This window comes from Vanessa atalanta, chromosome 23 (assembly GCF_905147765.1).
Source record: "Vanessa atalanta chromosome 23, ilVanAtal1.2, whole genome shotgun sequence".
In the NCBI taxonomy this organism is placed as follows: domain Eukaryota; kingdom Metazoa; phylum Arthropoda; class Insecta; order Lepidoptera; family Nymphalidae; genus Vanessa; species Vanessa atalanta.
Window position 1 is genome coordinate 211,201 of NC_061893.1, and position 23,420 is coordinate 234,620.

At 32.9% G+C, this 23,420-nt stretch overlaps 1 protein-coding gene across 1 annotated transcript in view; it reads left to right on the forward strand.

Annotated features, from left to right (window-relative positions):
* Positions 1-941: 941 nt before the first annotated feature.
* Positions 942-23,420, forward strand: part of LOC125073135 — a 34,196-nt gene continuing 11,717 nt past the window's right edge. Inside the window, exons 1-5 of the mRNA XM_047683839.1 lie at positions 942-1,102; positions 10,925-11,232; positions 20,572-20,774; positions 22,213-22,340; positions 22,486-22,736. Of these exons, the coding sequence (XP_047539795.1) occupies positions 10,988-11,232; positions 20,572-20,774; positions 22,213-22,340; positions 22,486-22,736 (827 nt within the window). The 5' untranslated portion in view covers positions 942-1,102; positions 10,925-10,987. The remainder of the gene's footprint in view (positions 1,103-10,924; positions 11,233-20,571; positions 20,775-22,212; positions 22,341-22,485; positions 22,737-23,420) is intronic.

Below are 23,420 nucleotides of genomic sequence, written 5' to 3' on the forward strand. Positions count from 1 at the left end.
TGATGCGAATATTTGAAGATAACTCCACCACGCTGATCTAAAGGGGGTTGGTGGATACACATGAAGGTTTTCTTACACGAAAACTTAGTTGCGCTATTCAGCTTTGGACCTATGGGATTGTTGGGGCCATAACCACTGAGTCGCCTCAGCGTATTACTCAGTCCTCAGTCAATAAATACAATGTAGTACAATTTATGAACACAACTTAAGTAATAATGATTCATGTTCAATCAAAGGGAACCGAGCTGCAACTGGTGACAGACAGTGTGGCGAATGGAAGATCTTTACACCTGCTGGACGGTGTACAACGAGAGAGCGCCGTGCGAGCAGCACTACGTTTTATAGTCTATTCCAAATGAAGAAGGATTAAAGATAAATAGACCTCAGATACGTACGCCACGCGATTTGGTAAAGGCTCAGCTATATGGTGCACTGCTGACAGTCCTTGACTAATGTATCTTTATTTATTATACATCAACATTCTACTAAACTACTTATATCTACTTCTTCGTCAAGAAACTCAGTAGTTACTCTTCAACATCTAAAAATACAGTAAAGTTAGTAATTATATATGTATGTTATATATCCTGCTTAGTACAATCACGGTGAATATCGCAGATTGTTTATGCTCTCGACCAATATCCCGTTAATTTGATATTAAATGTTAATTATTCAGCTTTTGTCCTCTTGTGGTCTTACTGTGTCGCTAAATTTTATTTGTCATTCAATGTTTGACGGCGTTCTTTCATTGTTTAAGCGATGGTTAATATTTTTGTCAGTGCCAATGACTAGAAATGATCCAATCTATTTCGAAATAAATATGAATCAGAATTGATGCTGTTTTGTTTCATTACGTCGACCGTACTAAATTTAATGATAAATTAAAGCCTCCTTTGTTATCTCTTGCATGATACTGGCGGTAAGCTTTCACGCTGTTTGGTTGTAAGCTTCGCCCATCTCACTCGTTAGCCACGCGACGCGCGCCGCACACGTGTGAGGTACGTTACAACTATATCGTCAGTGTTTGTGGACTTTATAGATGTTAGTGGAAGACTAGTGTGATCATTGTGCCCTGAGATTTACGGATTACATTGAATATACTGTAAGTAATATTTACTTTGCTATTATCTACTTACGTATATGTTTATGTTTAATTATTATTGTCCCAAACTAAGTTATCCTAAATTAATTTGAATCTTATTTTAAACTTTAAGTTCAAGTAGGCTTCGAAATGTAGATTCTATTAAGTAGAACGAGTAAGATATATCATCAAATACCTTCGTTTAAACGTACAACTTTTAAAAAATAGTGCTTTCAATGATATCTGATGGTTAAAGATAATCTAATATTTGACACATGAAAAGACACTCCGTCGGTTCAAATTTCATTGCAATTTTGTTTGTAATAAGTCATTAAATTATTTACTTAGTATACGTCGCTTACGTCTTCTTAGGTTGTAAACAAATTTTGATGTTTGCTAATTTTAATGCGATTAACTTTTCACCGTATTCATTGATTCTTATCACTAGAACTAGACTGGGTTAATTAGTTCCATGTAATTTTAAATTGCGAGTTTTTTTTTAATTCAAACTTGATAAAATTTCTTTTTATATTTTATTTAATGAGTTCAAATAAAAAAAAGATCGAATCGCCGCATTATTGATAAAGTAGGTAAGCGTGTGTGTTAATCTACATATCGGCGTAAATTTTGTGTTATATATTTAGTTGATGATGATGGGAATCATTGTGTTAAGTTAACTTAGAAAAGTAAAAATATGGAATAAATAATAAGACATTCAAGATTGTATGGATTCACTTTGATGCACGTTTATCGCGTGGTTTGAGCACATTTTTTTTTATCCTGTAGATAGTAATTTGTAAATATTTATATTAATCTTGATCTCAGGTTATTTTACCGTTCAAAGATTATAAAATAGAAGATGTTATCATTTATAATATTAGTTTAAGAAAAAAGGAGTAGAGTTGATACTCGTCAATTCATAGAGTCTTGGTTTCAATTAAATATCTTCATCAGAAATGCATTTAAAATTACCAAAAGAAAGTTAAAACATAAGAATTAATATAAAAACAGGCGTGACCCCAACTGAGATAGAAAGTCATGGAGACCGGTTGATGGACTACACCATAATCGCACCATGCCCGATAACTTGTTTACTCTTGATGAGTTTTATTTTATAGGAGAGAAAGTATCCATAGGTATGTGCACCCAATTCCTGTGGTCCTTGTACCAACCAGATCAGTACCACAGATAATACATAACCACGTATGTAAGACGAGTGATGGGGCATATCACCAATTTTCTTGTCCATATTTGTGCTGATCAAATCAAACCAAAACAAAATATACTTTATTCAAGTAGGCTTTTACAAGCACTTTTGAATCGTCATTCAACAAACTATTTAAAGTAAAGCTACCACCGGTTCGGGATGTAGATTCTACCGAGAAGAACCGGCAAGAAACTCAGTAGTTACTTTTTTTCAACATCTAAAAATGCAGTCATGTTAGTTAACAATTATATATGTCTCCTGCCTGGAAGTCAAAAAGCATTAATTCCACTTTTTTATCATCAATATACTCTTGTATCGAACAATATGCCTTCTTTACCAATGTATTTTTGACAAATGACTTGAATCTATGAAACGGCAAAGTTAAAAAAATATTTCCTACTCGTGAGTAAACCAATTATATAGAGAAATCCCTAATCATTTTTATCAGCCCAACACCGGAATTAAATCAAAGATATCCCGATCAGCTTATTAGGTAGCCACTAAACAAGAAGCCATCCATTATTCCAATCAGACGCTTGTCCAACATGAACAATATTGTAGTACCAATTGTTTTAAATAATGACTTTATCCTAACTATACGTATTTATAGGAATATAGCTCTTAATGTGTTTTTAAATGTTCGATTACTCAAATGTTTATACATTTAAATAACTCCTCGCTCAGCGTCGCGCATCAGCGACCCCAGTTGTCCAAGTTCATTGACAGTCGAGCAGTGTTAAAGCATTTCGGGATAATTTGAACGCACTTGACCGTTTCGCGGGGAAAAGAGAATTGTTTCTATTTAATTGTTTGATACTTTATTGTACAATATAAATATACTAGCGAACGTTATGAACCCAAATTAGTATTAGTGTGATGCATTTGTTGAATCCCAGAAAACGATTATAAAAAATATAAAACTGTATATGTTTCACTGTATGTCATATTGGTAATCGGAATGGCAAAGGACCATCTAATGGTAAGTGGTCACCACTGCCCATAGATATAGGTATTAAAAGAAATCATTCCTCATATCTCCAATAAGAAATATCGAGGTTGGAACCTTAGATAATACCAACTAAAATGTTTTATCCCTTAAACCGACACACAGCAGTTCATATAGAATATATGAGAGGTGGGTGGTACTTACCCTGATTTTTTTTTTGAGAAAAAAAAACCAAATACTTTTTGCGAGCTCGATTTAAACCCAGGTCTGCGAGATTAGCCACATTATATCTACTATATCAACGAGGTAGTTAAGTAAACATCACGTTTCTTTACTATTCAATTGATGCCATGTCATTCAGATATCCATTCATTCATTCGTTCCAAAATAAATTCAATAAAATATGTTCATCGACCGTTTAAAAAAATATATTCTTGTGAAAGGTTTTCAATTATATAACAAAATTCGGTGGTCAAATATTTTTATATTCGGTGGTCAAGATATAAATATTAGTTTATGTACGAAACTAATATTTATATCTTGAGAGCAAAATACAATATTCATTTCCCATCTGACGATGGGAATCAGTGGCAACAGGTGAGTTTGGCTTTGCGTGGTGTGCGGTAGGTTCAAGTAAATAGAAATTTATAAAACAAAGTACCACCTCTGTTAGGTATTAATTGATCGTTACAATGTCTAAACGGTTTATGTGTATTCACATATAACTTTTTAAGACTATCGAGTTTTGTTCTAAAAACCTGGATTTCATCTACCAACAAAGGTTTAATTGCCGCTGGCAACATTATGGAAATTATCATACCAAAATTAACCATAAAACTAAATATCCAAAAAGAACAAAAGTTGATAACAGATGTCCATGGGCGGTGGTACTCACTTTCGATCAGGTGAGCCTCTTGTTTGTACAACAATAAAACCAGAATCCACAGTTTACTTTTCAGGCTTTTCCTACACAAGCTTAAGTCAAGTTCTCGATCTTCAAATACTTAATTGTAGTACTGAAAGCAATACTAATTACGAATAAAATCCTCCGAATATTAATGAAGATTAAGGATCCTATCCTATCATTATATTCTATAAATATTCTAGAGTCTCGTAGATATAATTTTCTATGGTTGATAATCACTGGGTTTGAACCCAGGACCTCAAAGTCAGTAGCATTATAAATAAGCTACTAGGTGGACTAGGCAGTCTATAAAGAACAATATAAAATGAAATAGAGTTCCCATGAAGTAGTTTTATTAATAGGAAGATTTCTGTGTTTGGATTTTAATTGAACTAAGTATAATGTGTATGTTTATCTGTGAAAATATTATCTTTCACTTTCTCTAGACAATGAAACTCATAAATATATGGATAAATGAAACGGCAAAAACAAACGAATACTAATAATATATAATCCACAACTCGTGTAGTTGTGGTCGTGATAAGTTAAGGTTAATAATAACTCTCATGTTCACTGTAAAACTTTGTGATATATTTGCTGTAACTTTCAAATCTTAAGACATTTTAGAATAAGAGTAGAAAAGAACAAATGGGGTTTTCTAGCAGATCACTCTATGTCGCCTTTGTATTTAACCTGTTTACTGTGTTCAACACTTCAATCAATACTCTTTTATCAACGGAACTACTGTTTTAAGCTCACGTAATGTACGATCCTACCAAAAACATTGTCATGTAAGCTGATGCAAAGACGAGAACAAGACCGTATGACGCGCACTGTCAAAAAACTATCAGTTTAAGAGTCAAGCTCTCAATTTCTAAATCTCGGTTGTTTTTAACAAAGTATAAACCGATCTCAACTAATACTCTTTGAAAATAAATTATAAATAAAATTCTATCTCATAAAAACTAATGTCGTACTTTTCGTCCTTCTCCTTCTCCAAAAGGCGAGTATTCCCAGTCCAGCAGTGGGTTATTTACAGGCTGTTCTTTACTTTTTATTTTTTCAACCTTAGAGGTTTTTTTCCTTCAAAATTTAAATGGGAACAAGCGGAAAGTATAATGTACACCCAAACAAAAAGACAATTTTCCAAATCGGTTCACAAATTTAATGGCAGAGTTCTGATATAACTAAAATCAATAAGGTATATAAAAATAAAGAAATTCACAATATTATTTAAAAAATAAATATAACAAATAACTCATACTCATGCTTATAATCTGATGGGATGGACTTCCCACATGACCAGATCATTCTGGTCTCTGGTCAGGTTCGAGCTCAACGGTTTGGTAGAGATTTGACGAGGAGAGCTGAAGACTGAGCTCAATGGCATTAAAATTGAGAGGTCAGCATTGAGCTGACACACGCTGATGATAATGATGATGATGACTGAGAATTTCTCAAAGAAAAAAACAACTTTTAATTTTGTTCAATCTGAAGTTTGAAAGCAGGATCTCGACATTTGAGACCTTATTAGTTTGCCACTAGACCACATACATTAAAGTAATCTGTAATGTTAAGTAGATTTCTTTACGGCAGACGTTTCGCAGAGCTATTGTAAATATGTAAGGGAGATGCAAAATTTTAAGTCCAAAACCGAGTAGAGAGCGGAGAAATGATCGCTACAAGTGTAAACTCGTAAATCAGGTGTCGGCTTTCATATAATGTATGGTCAGTGGTCTAGACGGCTTCGAGACTAAATGTCCTCGACAGAAATGCATATATTGATGACTTTTAAACGACATACTAACCGACTTTAAATTTATTTGATATCATTTATATTCATCTAGAAAATAACCAATCAGATATATTTTGGATAAATCAATGTACTGTGCGTTATTTACAATGAATAAAGCATTTCTGCAAATATATCTTAAGGACATAAACGAAGTCGCAAGAAGAAAATCTTTAATTCGGAAAATACATCTACTCGTTTATTCGAATCAAAAATCGATTATTATTAGAATTGCACTGTTAATACAACAGTAGTAAATAACATTCGATTTTCAAAATACTGATAGGCAACTGAAATAGACTACAAATCCTAAAATTAACTTTTTAATCCAAAATGAAATTATATTAGATTAAAATAGTTACGTGATCAGCAATACAATTACGGTTAATAAATAAAAAAAAACCAATGAAATCATCGTTCAAGTCGAACCTTTCATTCTGTAATAATAGAAACAGTTATGGTGTCTAACGCTTCAAACCACAACGATCAAAGTCCAAAAGGCATTCTTACAACAATGATAAAAATAAATCATCTTTGAACCTGCGTAGTATTAAAATATTATGTGAGAATATCGCCTTCGTTAGCTCAATCACTTTACTTGACTCGACATGTTACAGGACTTAGTTGAATGTAAAGTTACTACCGACTCGGAATGTAGATTCTACTGAAGAATCGCCATGAAATAATAGCTACTCTTTTTCTCAAATTATTTACATAGTATACAAATCTCCAGTATTGAATATTATCGAATACGTATTGGTTTTTTGTAAAAAGCCTTATCTGTTAATGATTTTTATTATTTAATTTTTTAATTCTGTCTATTTTGCTAATTCCTAATAACCTGTACCTGTCACTTTTGGACAAAATACATATTTCAATTTCATCTTGCCAAAAACGTGATAATAATCAAACAAGCTTGATAGGTCATTTTCTTAAGATGTAACGTACGTAACTGTTTGTGTCTGCATATTTTCTCAGGGAGTTTCTACGTTGATTTGATTAAACTTGATTTTAGATTCTAACGAATTTACGTGTATTTATTTTTAACGTAATTATTCTTTCGTTTATAATTTTGCTTATGTTGTCATCAGTGTTATTTTTTGTTTTAATTTTGTGTAATATGCACCGTTCTTTGTATAACTTACGGTCTATTAGAAGCTGATCTCATTTGCGTTTGAATTAATTAAATAAACTGTTACATAGTGTATCTATACTAATATTATAAATGCGAAAGTAACTCTGTCTGTCTATCTATTGCTCTTTCACAGTAAAATCAATGAACCGAATTTAATGAAATTTCGTATGATACGATAATAATGACCAACCAATAAAACATGAGCTTATCTTCGAGCGACAACTAGTATTCAAGAAATCTTCTGAATATCACAATCCGCTTAGTAATTTCTGATATTAAGTAATACGTAACGGATGCTTCAGGCGATTCATAATTATAGCGAAGTTATTAAAGTCTATTTACTTGAACATTCCTCACACCGCGAAGTACGTAAGTATCACTCACCTGTCCTGACAGCTAATGGCCACGAGAGATTTATACTGTATATTGCTTTCAAGTAATAAATATTGATTGAGTTATAAAAATGTTTTTATAGCCTCGCACATAAAAATTCTTGACGACCGTAATGTTACGAGTACCTCATTTAATCCTTTTCACGTGAACATTTTATAAAAACTTTTATTAAATATATATTGGACATTGAAATAATGTCGTATGATAGAAAAAAAATATTACTAGATGGCATCAATTGAACCATAGATAAAAGTGTCTTTAGTTATTTTTTACCTAGAGTTTTAACATTGGGCTTAAGCATAAGTTTAAGCTGGCTGATTCCAGCTGCTAGCTGTTGTTGATGTGCGCTCATACTTCCTACAGCATTTATAGCCGTTGGACTGCATCACTTCCCGATCTTGTCAGATTTGCCATCGAAATAATGTAAAAGAAGAGATAAGAGTATGAAATAGAGTACACTTGTATTAGCGCAGATACTTGTGCGTTATAATCCTATTAAGTTGGCTTGCATTGTCATGTCATCATGATTATTATTTTGTTTACTTCAATATAAGAACATCACTACATAGTATAAAAAGTCATTTCCCGTGTTGTGTGTGTCCCTGTGTATGCTTAGATCTTTCAAACTACGCAACGGATTTTGAAGTGGTTTCTCTTTAATTGATTAAACAGGAAGGTTTATATGTATAATACATGCATAATATAGTAGAAAAACACTGATAATTTCTAAGAGGTTTCTAATGTGATGTCGTAAATAAAAACATTTTTTGCGCTTGCAAACGCTGGCTGAGTAATACGAGATAGATCAAATTAATGTACTACAGTACTGTATATCTTAAAAAGGTATATAAAAAGTCCGCAATGTTATATGTCTATCTCTTAGGGATACCCCACACTAACCATTTTTTATCATTTACATTTTACGAGAAATAATGGCTTATTTATGAAGCGATTTTAAGCAATACAGCATTAAGCCTTATCCAATTAAGTACCTTAAATACATTGTGCGTGTAATATAGATCAATATGGCCCTGAATTGACTGAAAAAGCTGTGAAGATTTTATATAAAGACATTCTGTAGTATATTTACCCAGCTCGGGCGGGTCGCTATTTACAAATAAATTAGTGCCGTCTCTTAAGTAATAAAATTATGATACATATGACAGTTATCTTATCTACGTTCAGTGTAAAACGTTGATCCTTATCATGTGTTTAAAAACATAAAACGTACTCAAAAATAATAGAAAACGCACTAATTTTTTTTGTTAAAAGTTTCTTCTTTCGAATTTCAAATTACAGAGTTTATGGAAAGATAGAAATCCGCGTATTCACGCTGTTCGTGAGGCCATTAAAAATTAATGAATAATTTGAGTATGTATAATGTATTCATGATTATATATCACGAGGAATTTAATATACGGTTAAAGTATTTATTGTCATGTATGATGTACCTACTTATTGTAACACAATTTATAATGAGGTCTAACAGTTCAGTAAACGCCCGTTAGATGTCGTTAGTGAAGGTGAATTCAGGCCGCGTATTAGAAAATTATATTGTCATTAAATCGCATGTAATCATTTATTGCTCGACTAGTTGATGTTCGTACGGTTAAATAACGTGGAACTTATTCTAGGAATGATTCCCGAATTATAATATCTATAGATATACCTGAGTTAGTTTTATGCATACTCGTCAGTTTCTGTAACTGCCAAACGGGAATATTATTTAAAATCAAATTCTGTTTTAAATCGTAAGTCAGCCGAAATTAAGAGGCATGTTTAAAAAGCCCCTTGGTTTCTACGATTTTAGGCTCGATTTAAGAAGTGGTATATTTATTACATCGCCAGTGTGTATGGCTGAAGATAAAAATTTACCAGGATTATACGCAACTGGTTCGACCTCACAGTAGCCTGAAGTTGTATAGTAATGCTATGCTATGAATCGCAAGACGTTTTTTCATACCGGAAATACACTCTTCAAACCGGAATACATTAATACTTAATGTAACTGTTTGACGGTTTATGTTAAGTACAAACATATTACTTAATATAAGTTTTCCACCAACCCGCATTGGAGCAGCGTGGTGGAATATGCTCCATACCTTCTCCCCAAAAGGGAGAGGAGGCCTCAGCCCAGCAGTGGGAAATTAACAGGCTGTTAATGTAATGTAATATAAGTTTATATAGATGATTTAAAGTGTGGAATTTGTTTTCGTTAATTTCCATAAATGTTGGTGTGTAATTTTAGTCGATAATAATCAGTCTAATTATTTAATTTTCGTCGGTTATTTCCCATGGAATCCAAACTGATGAAAGAAAATGTTATTGTTAAATGCAATCATATTATATGATGTATTCTTCTTGAAAGTCAACAAGTATTAGCTCCACGCTTTTTTTATTATCCATATAATCTTGTGTTGAATAATATTACCTTATTTATTAATGCTTTTTTTTAACAGACGATTTTAATTTATAATCAGCAAAGATATATTCTAAAATATATTTTTATTTTTTAATGTTAGATTTTAATTAGAATCAGATCACAGATTATAATTCTGCTCCAAGCGAATAATCGCCTTTAAATATATCAATTTATCTGTAACGTTATTGTATCGATAAAAAATAGCGATGACTAACGATAGCATCCCGTTATCATTATCTGTGGCATGGGACCGTAACGGATCGGAGACAAACACTCGCATCTCGATCGTATGAGAAATAGCAGCGTGTATTGATTTTAACGATCTCATTACATTGTGTGTGTTCAATACACACACGCTTTAAGTAAAAAACACTTCTCATAATAAATTGTCTACTGTTTTTTATTTTATGTAAACACATAACAACTGATGGGTGATGATTTATGGGTGATTAATATATCTGTCGGTAAACGTATTTAAAATACATTTATATTTCTAAGTTTTATTTAAAGTATTATGGCTTGTTTAAAAATCTTTAGATCCTAAGGGCCATTAAAAAGTTAATTGTTTATTTTCGAAATGAACGTTATTTCGTTGGTCCTGTGCATGAATTCTATTTGCACGTCGGATTGCCGTTCTATCGTAACAGAGGAAGTCATAAAGATTATCCCAAGATCTGCGCATACACCTGTATCATAACATATTTTACACGTGATTAGAATGCTCCAGGGCGGACAAATATCATATTATCTTATATGAAAATTATTCTTTACTTTTAAGATGAATAAATCTATGACAGTGAGACTCAGAATAGCAATATTCGTTTGCGTAATTCTGGTATTCGAAATTAAATTAAAGGAATTTAATTAAACTTTCTTTATTAGAACCAAAAATTAATTACCTTTGTACATGATCGTAAACAGTATAATATCGACAATTATGTGACATCTTTATGTAAGCAATGTCCCATATCATTCTTTAACAGTTCACAATTCAGTATCAAATTTGTTTTCTATATATCACTAATTGTATTGTTTTTGTTACAGCTAAATATAATTCATTTGACAACCAACAATATAATGGGCTAGCCCTACCAAAAGAACTCGAAAATGAATGAGAGTCGAGAGCGCATACGACGTGAGAGGGAGAGAGAGAAGAACACGTATACTTCTCCCCGTCTAGCGTTACGTCGCGTGCTGTTATTAGCCGAAGGACGTCAATTCCGGGAAGCGGCGGCCATCGTCGCGAGGCTAGGACCAGGAGTGTTGCAGAGCGTTGCGTCGGATTTGCCAGTAGATCTGCTGATAGAAGCCTTACCTCATTCTGCACATCTTATCGAGACACTGTTGAACAGGTAAGACACTTCATATGCTACTTCAATTATATTAAGTGTTAAGGACTATTTATTTTAAGTAGTGTGTGCCCAGTGGCCGAATTTCGAATGTAGTTATTGTAACAAATGTTATGAATTTTATATGATATGGTTTCTATGCTTAATTTATTTTTATTGAGTTATATAATGTTAAGTGGTCAGACAAGAAAATAAAAAACGTTTCACATATTAGAAAAAAAAGTGAACTGCTTTCGTCTGGGGCCTAACCGTGACGTACTAGCCACTCATCACATATTCTTCCCCCAAATAGCTATATTTTGTCTCGTTTTTTTCTGAGTTAAAAGATGAGAGAGAGTAAGTTTAATTACAAACATAAGGGCCACTTTTTATCCTGCTGCTGGTGGCGCATTGATGGAAGGGCTGATCAATATTTCTTACAGTACTAACTTTTATTGGCGGTGATGATTCCTTACCATTAGGTGGCCTATTTTCCAGTCACTCTTAAATTAAAAAGGATTCATTTAAATTCCAATCCAGTCGAAATACTTGTTTATAAATATATATTTCACACGAGTCGCTGTTCGCTCGCCATTGTTTGCCAGCTCATTACCGAGTTCGAGATGTTAATGAGAGCATACAGTAGCGGTTGATTAAGATTACATTTGTTTTTATTGTTAAAATACAATATACCTCAATTAACAGGCTTATTCATTAAGTCGGTATTATAATCATTACGACGTGTGGTCAGTGCAATCAGTAGAGTAGTTAGTTTACCTAATATCAAAATGAAAATACACTTTATTTAAGCAGGTCCTTACAAGCAATTTGAATCGCCATTTTATATATAATTTAGTATTAAAATATATTTAAAGTTTGATAATTAAATAACTGGTTTGATAATTCAGTCGATGCATTTTAACACCCATTAAATTACTCATGTATATATGTGTACACGCGGGAGATAAATGGATTGTATTTAGTTGAGTAAAAAGGGGAGTTGTTACCAAGAAATCTGGGCTCTTAACTTTGAAGACACTTTCTTCATGGGAGCGCTCCCTTGGTCTTCATACACTCGAAGAACACAGCCAAAAGATGGGTGGTGTTATAGGAGAAGGATAATAAATTTGCATAGTGTACGATTTTTGATGTTCACGTAATGTGTTTATTAAATTTAAAAACTAGTCTTACTAAAGTTTAAATTGATTTTGATCCTTCTAGACCAACTTCAAATACAATCTTAAGTGACATGGGAATGGCGGATATTCGTTTAAATAAAACGTTGTATCTTTAGTTTTTTTATTACTGTCTTTACCGTAACTTTTATGCAATGTTAATAATTTTAATGTTTGTTTATTAGACGAAAGAATAATATTTTAAATGCGAGAGTGCATGTCTGTCTGTTTGTTACATAGTAACGTTTAAAAACGGCAAAGTACGTAATAAAATTTCACCTCGAGATCTGAAATGCTGCAAGCATTCTCGCCACCACTCCACGTGGCTATTATTTATACAGTAACTATTTTTAATTTAAATTTATAGATACTTAAGACCTTAATGTAAATAGTACTTATGTTAATACATATATCAATACATCAATATCTAACGTCCTCCTTTTGTAAGTTCGTCTTGTAAGATAATAAATATCCTAATTCACATCACATAATCCACCCACTCCACGACATAATTTACTTTTAAATTTAAAATTTCGTTAGACTAACCAACATCCAATATACTTTCACATTTTATTATTAGAAAGATATTTGATGATATGATGATGATGAAAGATTTATTAAGTTGAAATGAATATCTACTAAATAAATTTAATAGAGCTGAGATGGATTATTGTTTGAGAGACATATAGATTAGATTGAGAGAGATTATTGGGCCTTGGTAACTCTAGGCTATGTCCTATTGGGCGAATGTATTTTTGTAGGGTACAGGTCGTCCCTTTGAGTCGCGGGCCTACTAAATATATATTCGTAGAATAATTTATAAATAATCCAGATTGTCTAGGTTTATAAAATTGACCAGCTATGAGTCATACAAGGAGCCGATACTGCTCGGTAGTTAGAAGACCAGCATCAAAGTTCTGCAGTTGTATTTATAATTCATCTCGTGCGCGCTGGTGAAGGAAAACACCGCGAGGAAAACTACATACAGACATGTATTCGATGTAAATTTGGCACATATGTCCACCAATACGCATTGGAGCAGCCTGTTGGAATAAACAGCTTCACCTTATCTTTACATTGGACATTCACGTGCTTACTTTGCGACAGGAGCGATTTTGTCTCGTCCATATTGAAAGAACAAACATTCCCAGAAGTGACGTCACCATATGACATATAACGCATACTTTTACTTTCCTTAATTAAATAATTATCAGGCCATTGGATATTCTATCGCAAAGCAGGGATACTTAATATTGTTGTGCTCCGTTTTGAGCCAGTCCCATTCCCAGCCTCAAGCCCATTCTCCAACTTGCATATTTATTTTAAATAAAATATAAATATGGCAGAACAAATAATTGGCATCGATAATATTAATTAATTCACGAAGTTTATAAAGTATCTTTTCTATTTGGTAAAGGTAGTCGTAGTTGGTAGTATTTTAGAATTATCCTTCTCACATTGTTGGTATCTGTTTTAATAACAAATCACTTGTTATAAGTAACTTAATAAAGAAAGCGACAATCATGACCGGTGATGCTTTGAAATTAATAGACTAGGTACTTCACCCAGGAAACCTACTTCCATAGCACTAATAAATCAAATTACATATAGACTTTTAACAAATTTGGACCTTAATCCTTAAACAATAAGGTTCAAGACAACCGCAACGTGTAATACAGTTCACCTGTTGCAGACGCGACTTTATCTTAATAATACCAAACTGATATAGACTCTATGTAGTTCAAGATAGAGTTTATTTCAGCTTGTTAATTTTTATAATATTAATAGATAGGATATGATGAAAGTACTCCTGACCGGTTGTCCGTGTCGACTTTCTCAATGTAAAGTAATTTATACATGAAATATATGATCGTTATTCAATAAATTTCTACGTAAGGACAGATTGGAGTGATCGCCGCAGCTGGTTCCACGTCGGTAACTGTAGCTGGTTTTAGTATTTGTCATGTCGCGCCCCCACGCTTTAATCGCGTTAAGTTTGTATTTGACATCTTAATTCTTAAACCTGAATATAAATTTCGTTGAAAAACTCACTCGCTCCCGTCAAGGGCGCTACTCTCCAATTAATAGGCTAATCATCGATCTTAACAATATTTATAAGTCGCTCAATATGATTAACAATGAGAAAAAGTCAAACGAAGCTCTTATTGTTGATATATTTAATGACAAATTGAATCTCTTTCGTAAAAAAATATCAATGCTTTTTAAAAAGTAATGTATAAATTGTTGTCTTGAATCTATGTTTTAACCCCTTTATTAATTGTACCTTATAATTAATTGTTTGCATTTAATCGTATTTTAATCGTAAATCTTAATGTATTCTAATAATAATATCTTATTCATTTTATTTATATTTATGTGTTAATTTTTCTAATAATTGAATTCTTAATATCTCTTTCTAATTGTAATTAATATTGTAAATCTGGAAATTATTATATTTTGTTAACTTGTAATATTGACATATCTTGCAACACCTATAATTAAGGAGACACTTGGTTTATATAAACCTTATGTTTAATGACTATATTGTGTGTATGAGTGTACTTCTTGTTGGTGTTGATATTATAATAAATAAATAAATAAATAAATAATAATTAACGGAAATAGAACATTACATTTTTACCTATATCAGGAGATTTTAGAAATTTCTAAGAATAGTTTTTAGTAATTATAGTTACTCACATGCGATAAATATCATTAAATATGCTTAAAGAATCGGCACACAGATATGTCCTTAAATTTAAGTTGTTATAGTTACTCACAGTTACTTACAGTTACTTACAGTTAGTAGAGTAGACTCAACTCACCAAACTTCATCAAGGTAACCTAATAGTAAATGTAAAAAATAACAATCACTGGATGTATAAACAAATTCGCATGATCCAGTAAAAATCAAGTCATTTGATTTGCTATATTAAGGCATCCTGAATATATGAAAATATAAATGGCATTCCAATAATTAATTATACATCGATGTATGATTTATTGAGAGGAAAAAATCTATATTTTCTAAAAGTAGTCGACCTAATGGAAGTGGTCACGGTCGTTCTTGAACATTGGCACTGCGAGAAATACGACACATCCCCCACTTAGAACGTCATTAAAACAATAAAATCAAAGCAAATAATATTATTAAGTCTAGCCATAATATTTATTACTGACTCATAGTATTGACTCTGTTGTAAACTGGTAGTTAAAAAATATTAAATATACATAATAATATTATAAATACAAAAGTCTGTCTGTCTTTGGCTCTATCACAACCAAACCACTGAACCAAATATATTGAAATCTGGTTTGAAGCTTGAACTTCAAGGAAGAACATAGTATTATACCTGACGACCGATCGCTAAAAGGAGCAAAGCCGCGGGCGACAACTAGTTAAATATACATCTGTTCACTTACACGTGCATTACATTACATTACATTACATTAGCAGCCTGTAAATTTTTCACTGCTGGGCTAAGGCCATCTCGATGGTTCGAGATGGCCTTAGCCCAGCAGTGAAAAATTTACGAATAAATGCCGAAAAGCCGAGATGGTTCTCGGCTTTTCGGCATTTATTCTTATATTAGTCATCTCATGCACAACTTGTAAGCACCTGCGTGAGTGTCTATCATAATTAAGGTTCTAGAAAAGAAGACATACGCGGACTGTGAATATCTGACGTATTTATTGTTGGAACATCAAAGTGCATGTCATTAACATTATTATGTAACATCAGAACATTACATAAGGTATATAATATCTTAGAAAACATATGGTTGAAAGCTATTAGGATATTACCTTTCATAATCACGATTGATGATAATAATTGCAAAGAAATATTTTCATCAATATTATATATTAAATAATGAGATGGGACATTTAAACGGCTATTACTCTTAAAATTTTATTATTTTTAGTAGTTGGGCAGACTGGAAGATAGGCAACCTGAACTACTTTGTGCTAGTGACCAGTTACACTAACCAATGTCACAATAAAATTCCACAGACATTTTTAACTTTGCCGTTTCATAGATTCAAGTCATTTGTAAAAAATACATCGGTAAAGAAGGCATATTCGATACAAGATTATATAGATGATAAAAAAGCGTGTAGTTGAATGATTTTTGAATTCATGGCAGGAGACATAACATACATATATAATTGTATTTAACTAACATGACTGTATTTTTAGATGTTGAAAAAGAGTAACTACTGTCTTGCCGGTTGTTCTCGGTAGAATCTACATTCCGAACCGGTGGTAGCTTTACTTTAAATAGTTTATTAAATGACGATTCAAAAGTGCTTGTAAAAGCCTACTTGAACAAAGTATATTTTGATTTGTAAGATTTATTAACCATTCTTACATCGGCAATGCGCCACCACTTTTGGTAACTACGATATTGTGACCCTTGCGCTTATAGTTACACTATCTACTCCAAGGTCCAAGTATTTAACTGAAAACGCCACAATGTTATGATTTGGAATAAGATACAGATGTTCGCGCCATTTGTTCTCTTTATCATTTAACGGCGCAGCTCAGGTCATTATTATTATAAATCTTGCATGCAACAATTATTATTATTAGATTTGTTATAAATCTTATTTGATTTTAATTTATTGTGGGTTATAGTTTAGTCCGAAGAGTGACATAATCTTCGTTAACTAAACCCCATCCATTTTATTTTTGTCATTCTTAAATATTAATTGCTTCATGTATTGTATCAATTTATTGAAACTTCTAAATTATTATATTTATTTATTTTATTTAAATACTTTATTGACCACCACAAAGTTAATGGAACAAAAGGCGGACTTAATGCCTGAAGGCATTCTCTGCCAGTCAACCTTTAGGTCAAACAGAAAACCATGAAGACGGTAATTAAAAATTACTATTAATTATATTTGATTTCTTTATTTTAATTGGATTCGATACGTGTACCTTAGTTATCAGATAAAGGGTTAATTTTCATAATGACTAGTAAAGTCATTATGAAAATAATAATTAAAATAATTATAAATACACGAAACATCGCTTCTGTGTTGCTCATCATAAAATTGCATTTGGCGGATTTTATTGATGGGTGTATAACCTTTTGTAATACTTAATTATACCAATGTTTTCTCTTCTTCGACTTGTTATGCTATCCTAGTTATTGTTATGTTTTCCAATTGAATGAAAATGAATGAAAATCTGTACGTTGAAGAATCAATATATTGTATTATTATATATGCGAACGGAATGAATGTTTTGTATGAGGTTTCGTCACATATCAAGGGCTGGTCGGTGAAAGTGAGCAGGTTGCGACGGGCTGTCTGGTGGATCAGTTTTTTTAATAAAACTCGTTTTGGTGATGGTGAATGGAAAGTACTCAGGTGTGATTTTGGTAAAACATTATATATTCATTCGATAAAGGACTCTATCATATTTTTATTAAGTCTGTTTCTCAACGTAAGTAACACTACTTGTCTCGTTTATATTAAACTTATTGCTTTTATAATACGATTTATTTAGAATTATAATAAAATTGATGACTTGTCACTAAGGAAAAAAGAAATACTTATTCTATGTATAGTTATATAATTTTATTTGTTCGGAAAATTAGATATTCTTCAGGTTGGTATCTATCCAAACGAGCGTGAAAAAAGCGCTACCAACAAGTGTACCTTTGTTCCCATGGTTCGTAATGTAAGTTAAATATTTCTTGCAGCGCTAATTTTTATAGGCGGTGGTAATCAATTACCACCAGGTGGCCTCAATCAATTAAGGCTTGATTAGGAATAAAATTGTGTCGTATCGTTACAAAACAAGAAAGTGCTTTCCTTTGCCATTAACTATGACAGGTCACAGTTATTGGACCAACCTTAACTGTGGAATAAAAATAAATCCTTTTTCATTAATAATGAAATGAGTGGTACAGTTTGTTTGTTTAAACTTATTATTAGTTTTACTCGTACGAAGTCGGACTCATAAGAATTCCTGATATTTTGAAATAATTGCGTGTGTGTTTCAAATCGATAAAGCTATGAATTTACTTCTTCTTGTAATGCGTCTTTATTTAGCGTGCGTTTTGTTACAAATTCATGATTTTAGTTCAGTTTGTAATACCTATACCATAACCCACTAAAGTAAAACTTACGTCTTAATATAAACAAACTTACTTATATAGTAAATAATAGTCTCGCAAATAAGCTACTAGACGGTAAGTCGTCACCACTGTTAATCAATATTGGTTCCATCAGATATATTTATAATTCCTACTATCAACAATGCGCCACCAACCTTGAGAACAAGCTGTTATGTTATGACTGTTGTTACACTGGTTCAATCACTTCATCTTTCAACCGAAGCATAAATATACTAAAGTATTGCTCAGTGGGTGGTACCCAAAAGGTCATGCACAATGCCTTACCACAAATATTAATGATAATAATATTTAATTTATTTAAATATTTGTGAGCAATAACGAGATACCAATATATACTTCCCTTACACAATTGACTGTCATCGACAGTGTACAAGTTTATGTTACATATCATAATATTACAGTAATGTTATAAAATTTGCGTTTTCTATATACTTACACTTCTGGACCGTGCCTTAGGGTCTTTTCTTTTTTTTTATGATTTCCCGGATTTCACATACGCTCAGGAAGGTGACGCCAGACACTCCGTAACGAGAGACAAGGGAGCGACTTATATTACCTTAGACTGTGTTAGACAATGCACACAACGTCACGATACCTGATTCAATTGAATGTAATTTTTCTAGAGTAGATCTTTTTTATGTATCAGGTAGGCAGAACGGCAAGCTGTTATATAAAAGAACCTGATGTTAAGCAGCGCTGTTAGAAATATTAACCATTCCTCACATCCCTAATATACCGCGCACTTAGGGAACCAAGATGTTATGTCCCTTGTGTCACGGTTACACGGGGTCACTCACCCTTTAATATGATGGGTGGCGGTACTTAACTATAAGATACCATGAAATCAAATATACTGTGATAGCAAAGTACCATTAAGTTCAATGCCCTGGGCTCATGGTACCATCACGTCAATACTTTTTTTTCATTCTATAATTCTATATTTCTCCGTTTATTGCTGATGCAGATAGTTTTGTACTGTTCTGGGAGCCAATTCTACTAACATAAAACGGCAACGATACGACTCCGGTTTTATTCCGATCTAACTTCGACTATCATAACTGAGGGGAATTCTACTTTTTTATGATAATATCCCAATTATATTCCCATTCGACTTTGAAAATTCTACCAAACTGCAACTGGATCATTGGCTAAACTGCAACGGTAACGTCTCGATTCGATTGCGATAACGTGACAATTTGTTAGTAGAATAGCCCCGTATTATTTCTTAAGAGCCACAGTGTTCTTAGTGATAGCTATTCATAGCACTTCAATATGCTATCTAGAAACAGTACGAAATAACAAAAAGTTGGCAACACTGTAACGGTCTCACAGTACGAGTTGATGCTCTCACCGGTTTATGACGAACATAACTAATGCAATTGTTAGGTTATGATGACTTTTTTTCTTTTCTATTGTTAATTGTGATGTGGTAATTAAAAACTATGTAGATCTGGTATTGTTTGGACAAATACGGTGTTATTCACATTATAATGATGGGATCTAATATCATTAACATTTGATTTGCATTTTACGGTTGTGATCAGACTATTTACTGCCAGTGTCGTGTCTCTTTCTAACGAAAGTATAGAATATGTATTCTATATGTGATATACTGTATTATAGTATCAGCAAGATGTTAGAGTTAGTTCGGAGTTTCTTTCGTCAGTTCTTAGTTCTGAGCCATTTATTTTCACAACACAAATCGATAAGCATGTGTAAGTAACGTCTCTATATTGAATGAAAATTTTGATCTTGATTACGTATTGTTCGAATTCTCTGTAAAGACAAGAAGATTCCATATATAATGAAGAATTCCTGTAGCGTGAACATTTTTAAGATACAGTACTCAAAATATTAAAAATCTGTCACTAAGCCTAGACTATTCGCTATCCACATATAATTGAAAAATTATAACATTAAAGCTAATCTAAATAAGTGGTTTGTTAATTTTTGCATTGAGGACTTTATCAAATAAATGGTTTATATTATGATGACATGACATAAGCATATTATTAAACAGATTTCATTTCTTCTCAGGTTGTTATCACTTGAAATTGTTCCGCGGCCAGAGCTACAATGCGAGGCAGTCGCTTGGAGACTTGTCGGTCTACTTGGAGTAGATCAAGGATCTGGTCTACGAGCCAGAACCACTCGCCTGGCTAACGCCTTGGCGAATTACAGCCCAGATGCAAGGGAAGCTGTTGACAACAGGAGGAGACAGCTAGACGCAGCTGTACAAGGTAGCTATATTTTTGAAAATGTTACTTTTGTATTATTTTGAGCAAACTAATTTAGCTTGTAAAAGACGGTTAAAGACTTATTTTTGAGAAGGTTTGAGATTTATTCCACTATGCTGGTCTAATGAGAGGGCTGGTGGATACACAGGTGGCCGATTTGTTTTTCTATTTTCCTCACCACCGAGATCAAGATCAAATTTAGCATATGAAAATTTTGTACGGCCTTTAGAGGAGGCCTCAGCCCGCAACGCCTCACGAGGAAAGATCTAAGCCTCTAGTGGGACATTTATAAACTGTATATTTAGATTTACATTATACATAATATAGTAACCTTTAAAGATAATTAATAATTAACGCAAGAATGACGAAGCGACGAAGTTATCTTATGAAACATTTCAAGTGTGGCGGTTCGCGTGGGTTGTTTATAGGAATTACAATTAGCGTATATAAAAATATTTGTGGCACAACGATATTTAGACTTTGGGTAATATTTTGAACCTTGAAAGTCGAAGTGTTAAAATTATTACTGTTTTGCGTCATACCGAAGCAACAATAATTTCAATTGCTCGGAAACATGTTGAAATTTTTATTCGAAATTAATTTTGGGATGAATAAAAAAAAAACATAATAAATACATTTTATATATCTTGCTAAGACCTTTTAAATACAGCCAGTAAATCTGGTTAGATGCGCGTGTGTTTCTAGCAGTCTGTAAATTTCTGTCTGCTGGGCTAAGGCCTCCTCTCCCTTTGAGGAGATACACATGTAGCAAAATTTCGTTGCAATTAAACACATGCAGGTTTTCTCACGATGCTTTCTTATTAATGCCGAACTCAAGATTAATTATAAACACAAATCAAGTACATGAAAATTCAGTGGTGCTTGCCTGGGTTTGAACCCGCAATCATCGGTTAATATGTACGCGATCTAACCACTGGGCCTCGAATATAATAACTCGTAATAGTAGGTCAATAAAAAATGGACCCTTGACGTTAGTTTCGGAAAGACGTGACGAATGTGGAAGTATGGATAATGCTTAATTTCCTAAAACGCCGGATGAAAATACGTAAAGTGGAGGATGAGCCAGAATTGCGTGATTTCCTCTTGATGTATATCTTTGTTCTGCCTTTGTTAGTAAACAGAATTATGGAAAAACATAATCTGATGAGAATTTAAGCGAACGAGATAAATTATATGTTGCACTCAGTAAAGGTTACATATGCGTGTAATACTTTAGATATAAATAATTAATTAAGTTATTCTCATGGCTATGACGGAGACGAATTAAAGACTAGCGAATGGGCCAAATATCGAATAGTAAAGATTTTGTCAATGAATTATTGAATAATAACATCACGGGTAAAAATTAGACTTTCAATTCTCACAATCACATCACCTCTATGAGGCTTTTCTTTTGGTTTATATATTGTATTTATCACAGGTCTAGGGACCCATGGCTTGACAGCTGATGCTTCAGGGTCGCTGATATCGCTCCACGTGGCGATGAAGAACGAGCTGCAGCGACACGTGGAGGTTTATAAACAAGCTCTGCACAAGCTGGAGGAACTGGTCAGTGACCCCATCATAATTTTCTTTAAACTTTTTTTTATTATTATTGTATAATGTTTTCTTTTATAAAATTTATTTTGTAATAGCGATTTTACTAATTAGGTAACACTCACAGATATATATTTTTTTATTCCTTTGGTTCCAGTCATCTGTGACAGTGAACCAAGATCCAGCATCTTCATCCCACCAGCGGTTACTCGCGCTATCCCACGCTGACGTTGAACGTCGACTTATCGACAACAAGTCTCTCTTGACTATTGTCGATAAACCTGCTTTACGGCAGTTGCCAACACTAGTGGCTTCCTTGTCAGCTAGGGTTGAAAGCGACAAAGCTGTCCTGGCCTGCGTTGGACAAATCAAACGGAGCGATCCAACGTTGGATCTAAGTGACACTAGGTAAAATTAAACACTTATTATATAAAATAAATTTATCCTATAACTGTAAATCTCGATTGACGATCTCCGTGGTCGAATAGTGTGTACACCGGTTTTCATGGGTACGCCGCTCCGAGGTCCGAGTTCGATTCCCGGCCGAGTCGAATTTGTAGAAAAAGTTTATTAGTAGAAATTGTTGTCTTGGGTCTGGGTGTTTGTGGTACCGTCGTTACTTCTGACTTTCCATAACACAAGTGCTTTAGCTACTTGCATTGGGATCAGAGTAATGTATGTGATGTTGTCCAATATTTGTTTATTTATTTAATATTTAAATCAAATTATTACCTGGAAGAAGCCTCTTTCAAAAAAAAGACGGTCTTCTGTATATTATTTTATTGAAGCACTCTCCCGGTGTACAGTTGAGGCTCTATATATTTGTGCTCTATATAAGTTTACGCGGCTTACAGTAGACTGAACTGTCACCTTAGGAAAAAGCCTTCCCTCCCTCCATATCCAGGCTGCTTTCACCTCTCTTTCCCTCTGTTTCTTTTTAATATATTATATAATATTATTTAAACTTACTTTTTGCTATTGTTTCAATCCACGCAGGACAATAATAACGATTTCATAATTTTCAATTAATTATTCCCAAGCGTTGTTAGTTTATTTTATTATATCGATTATTTGTTAATACATAATATATAA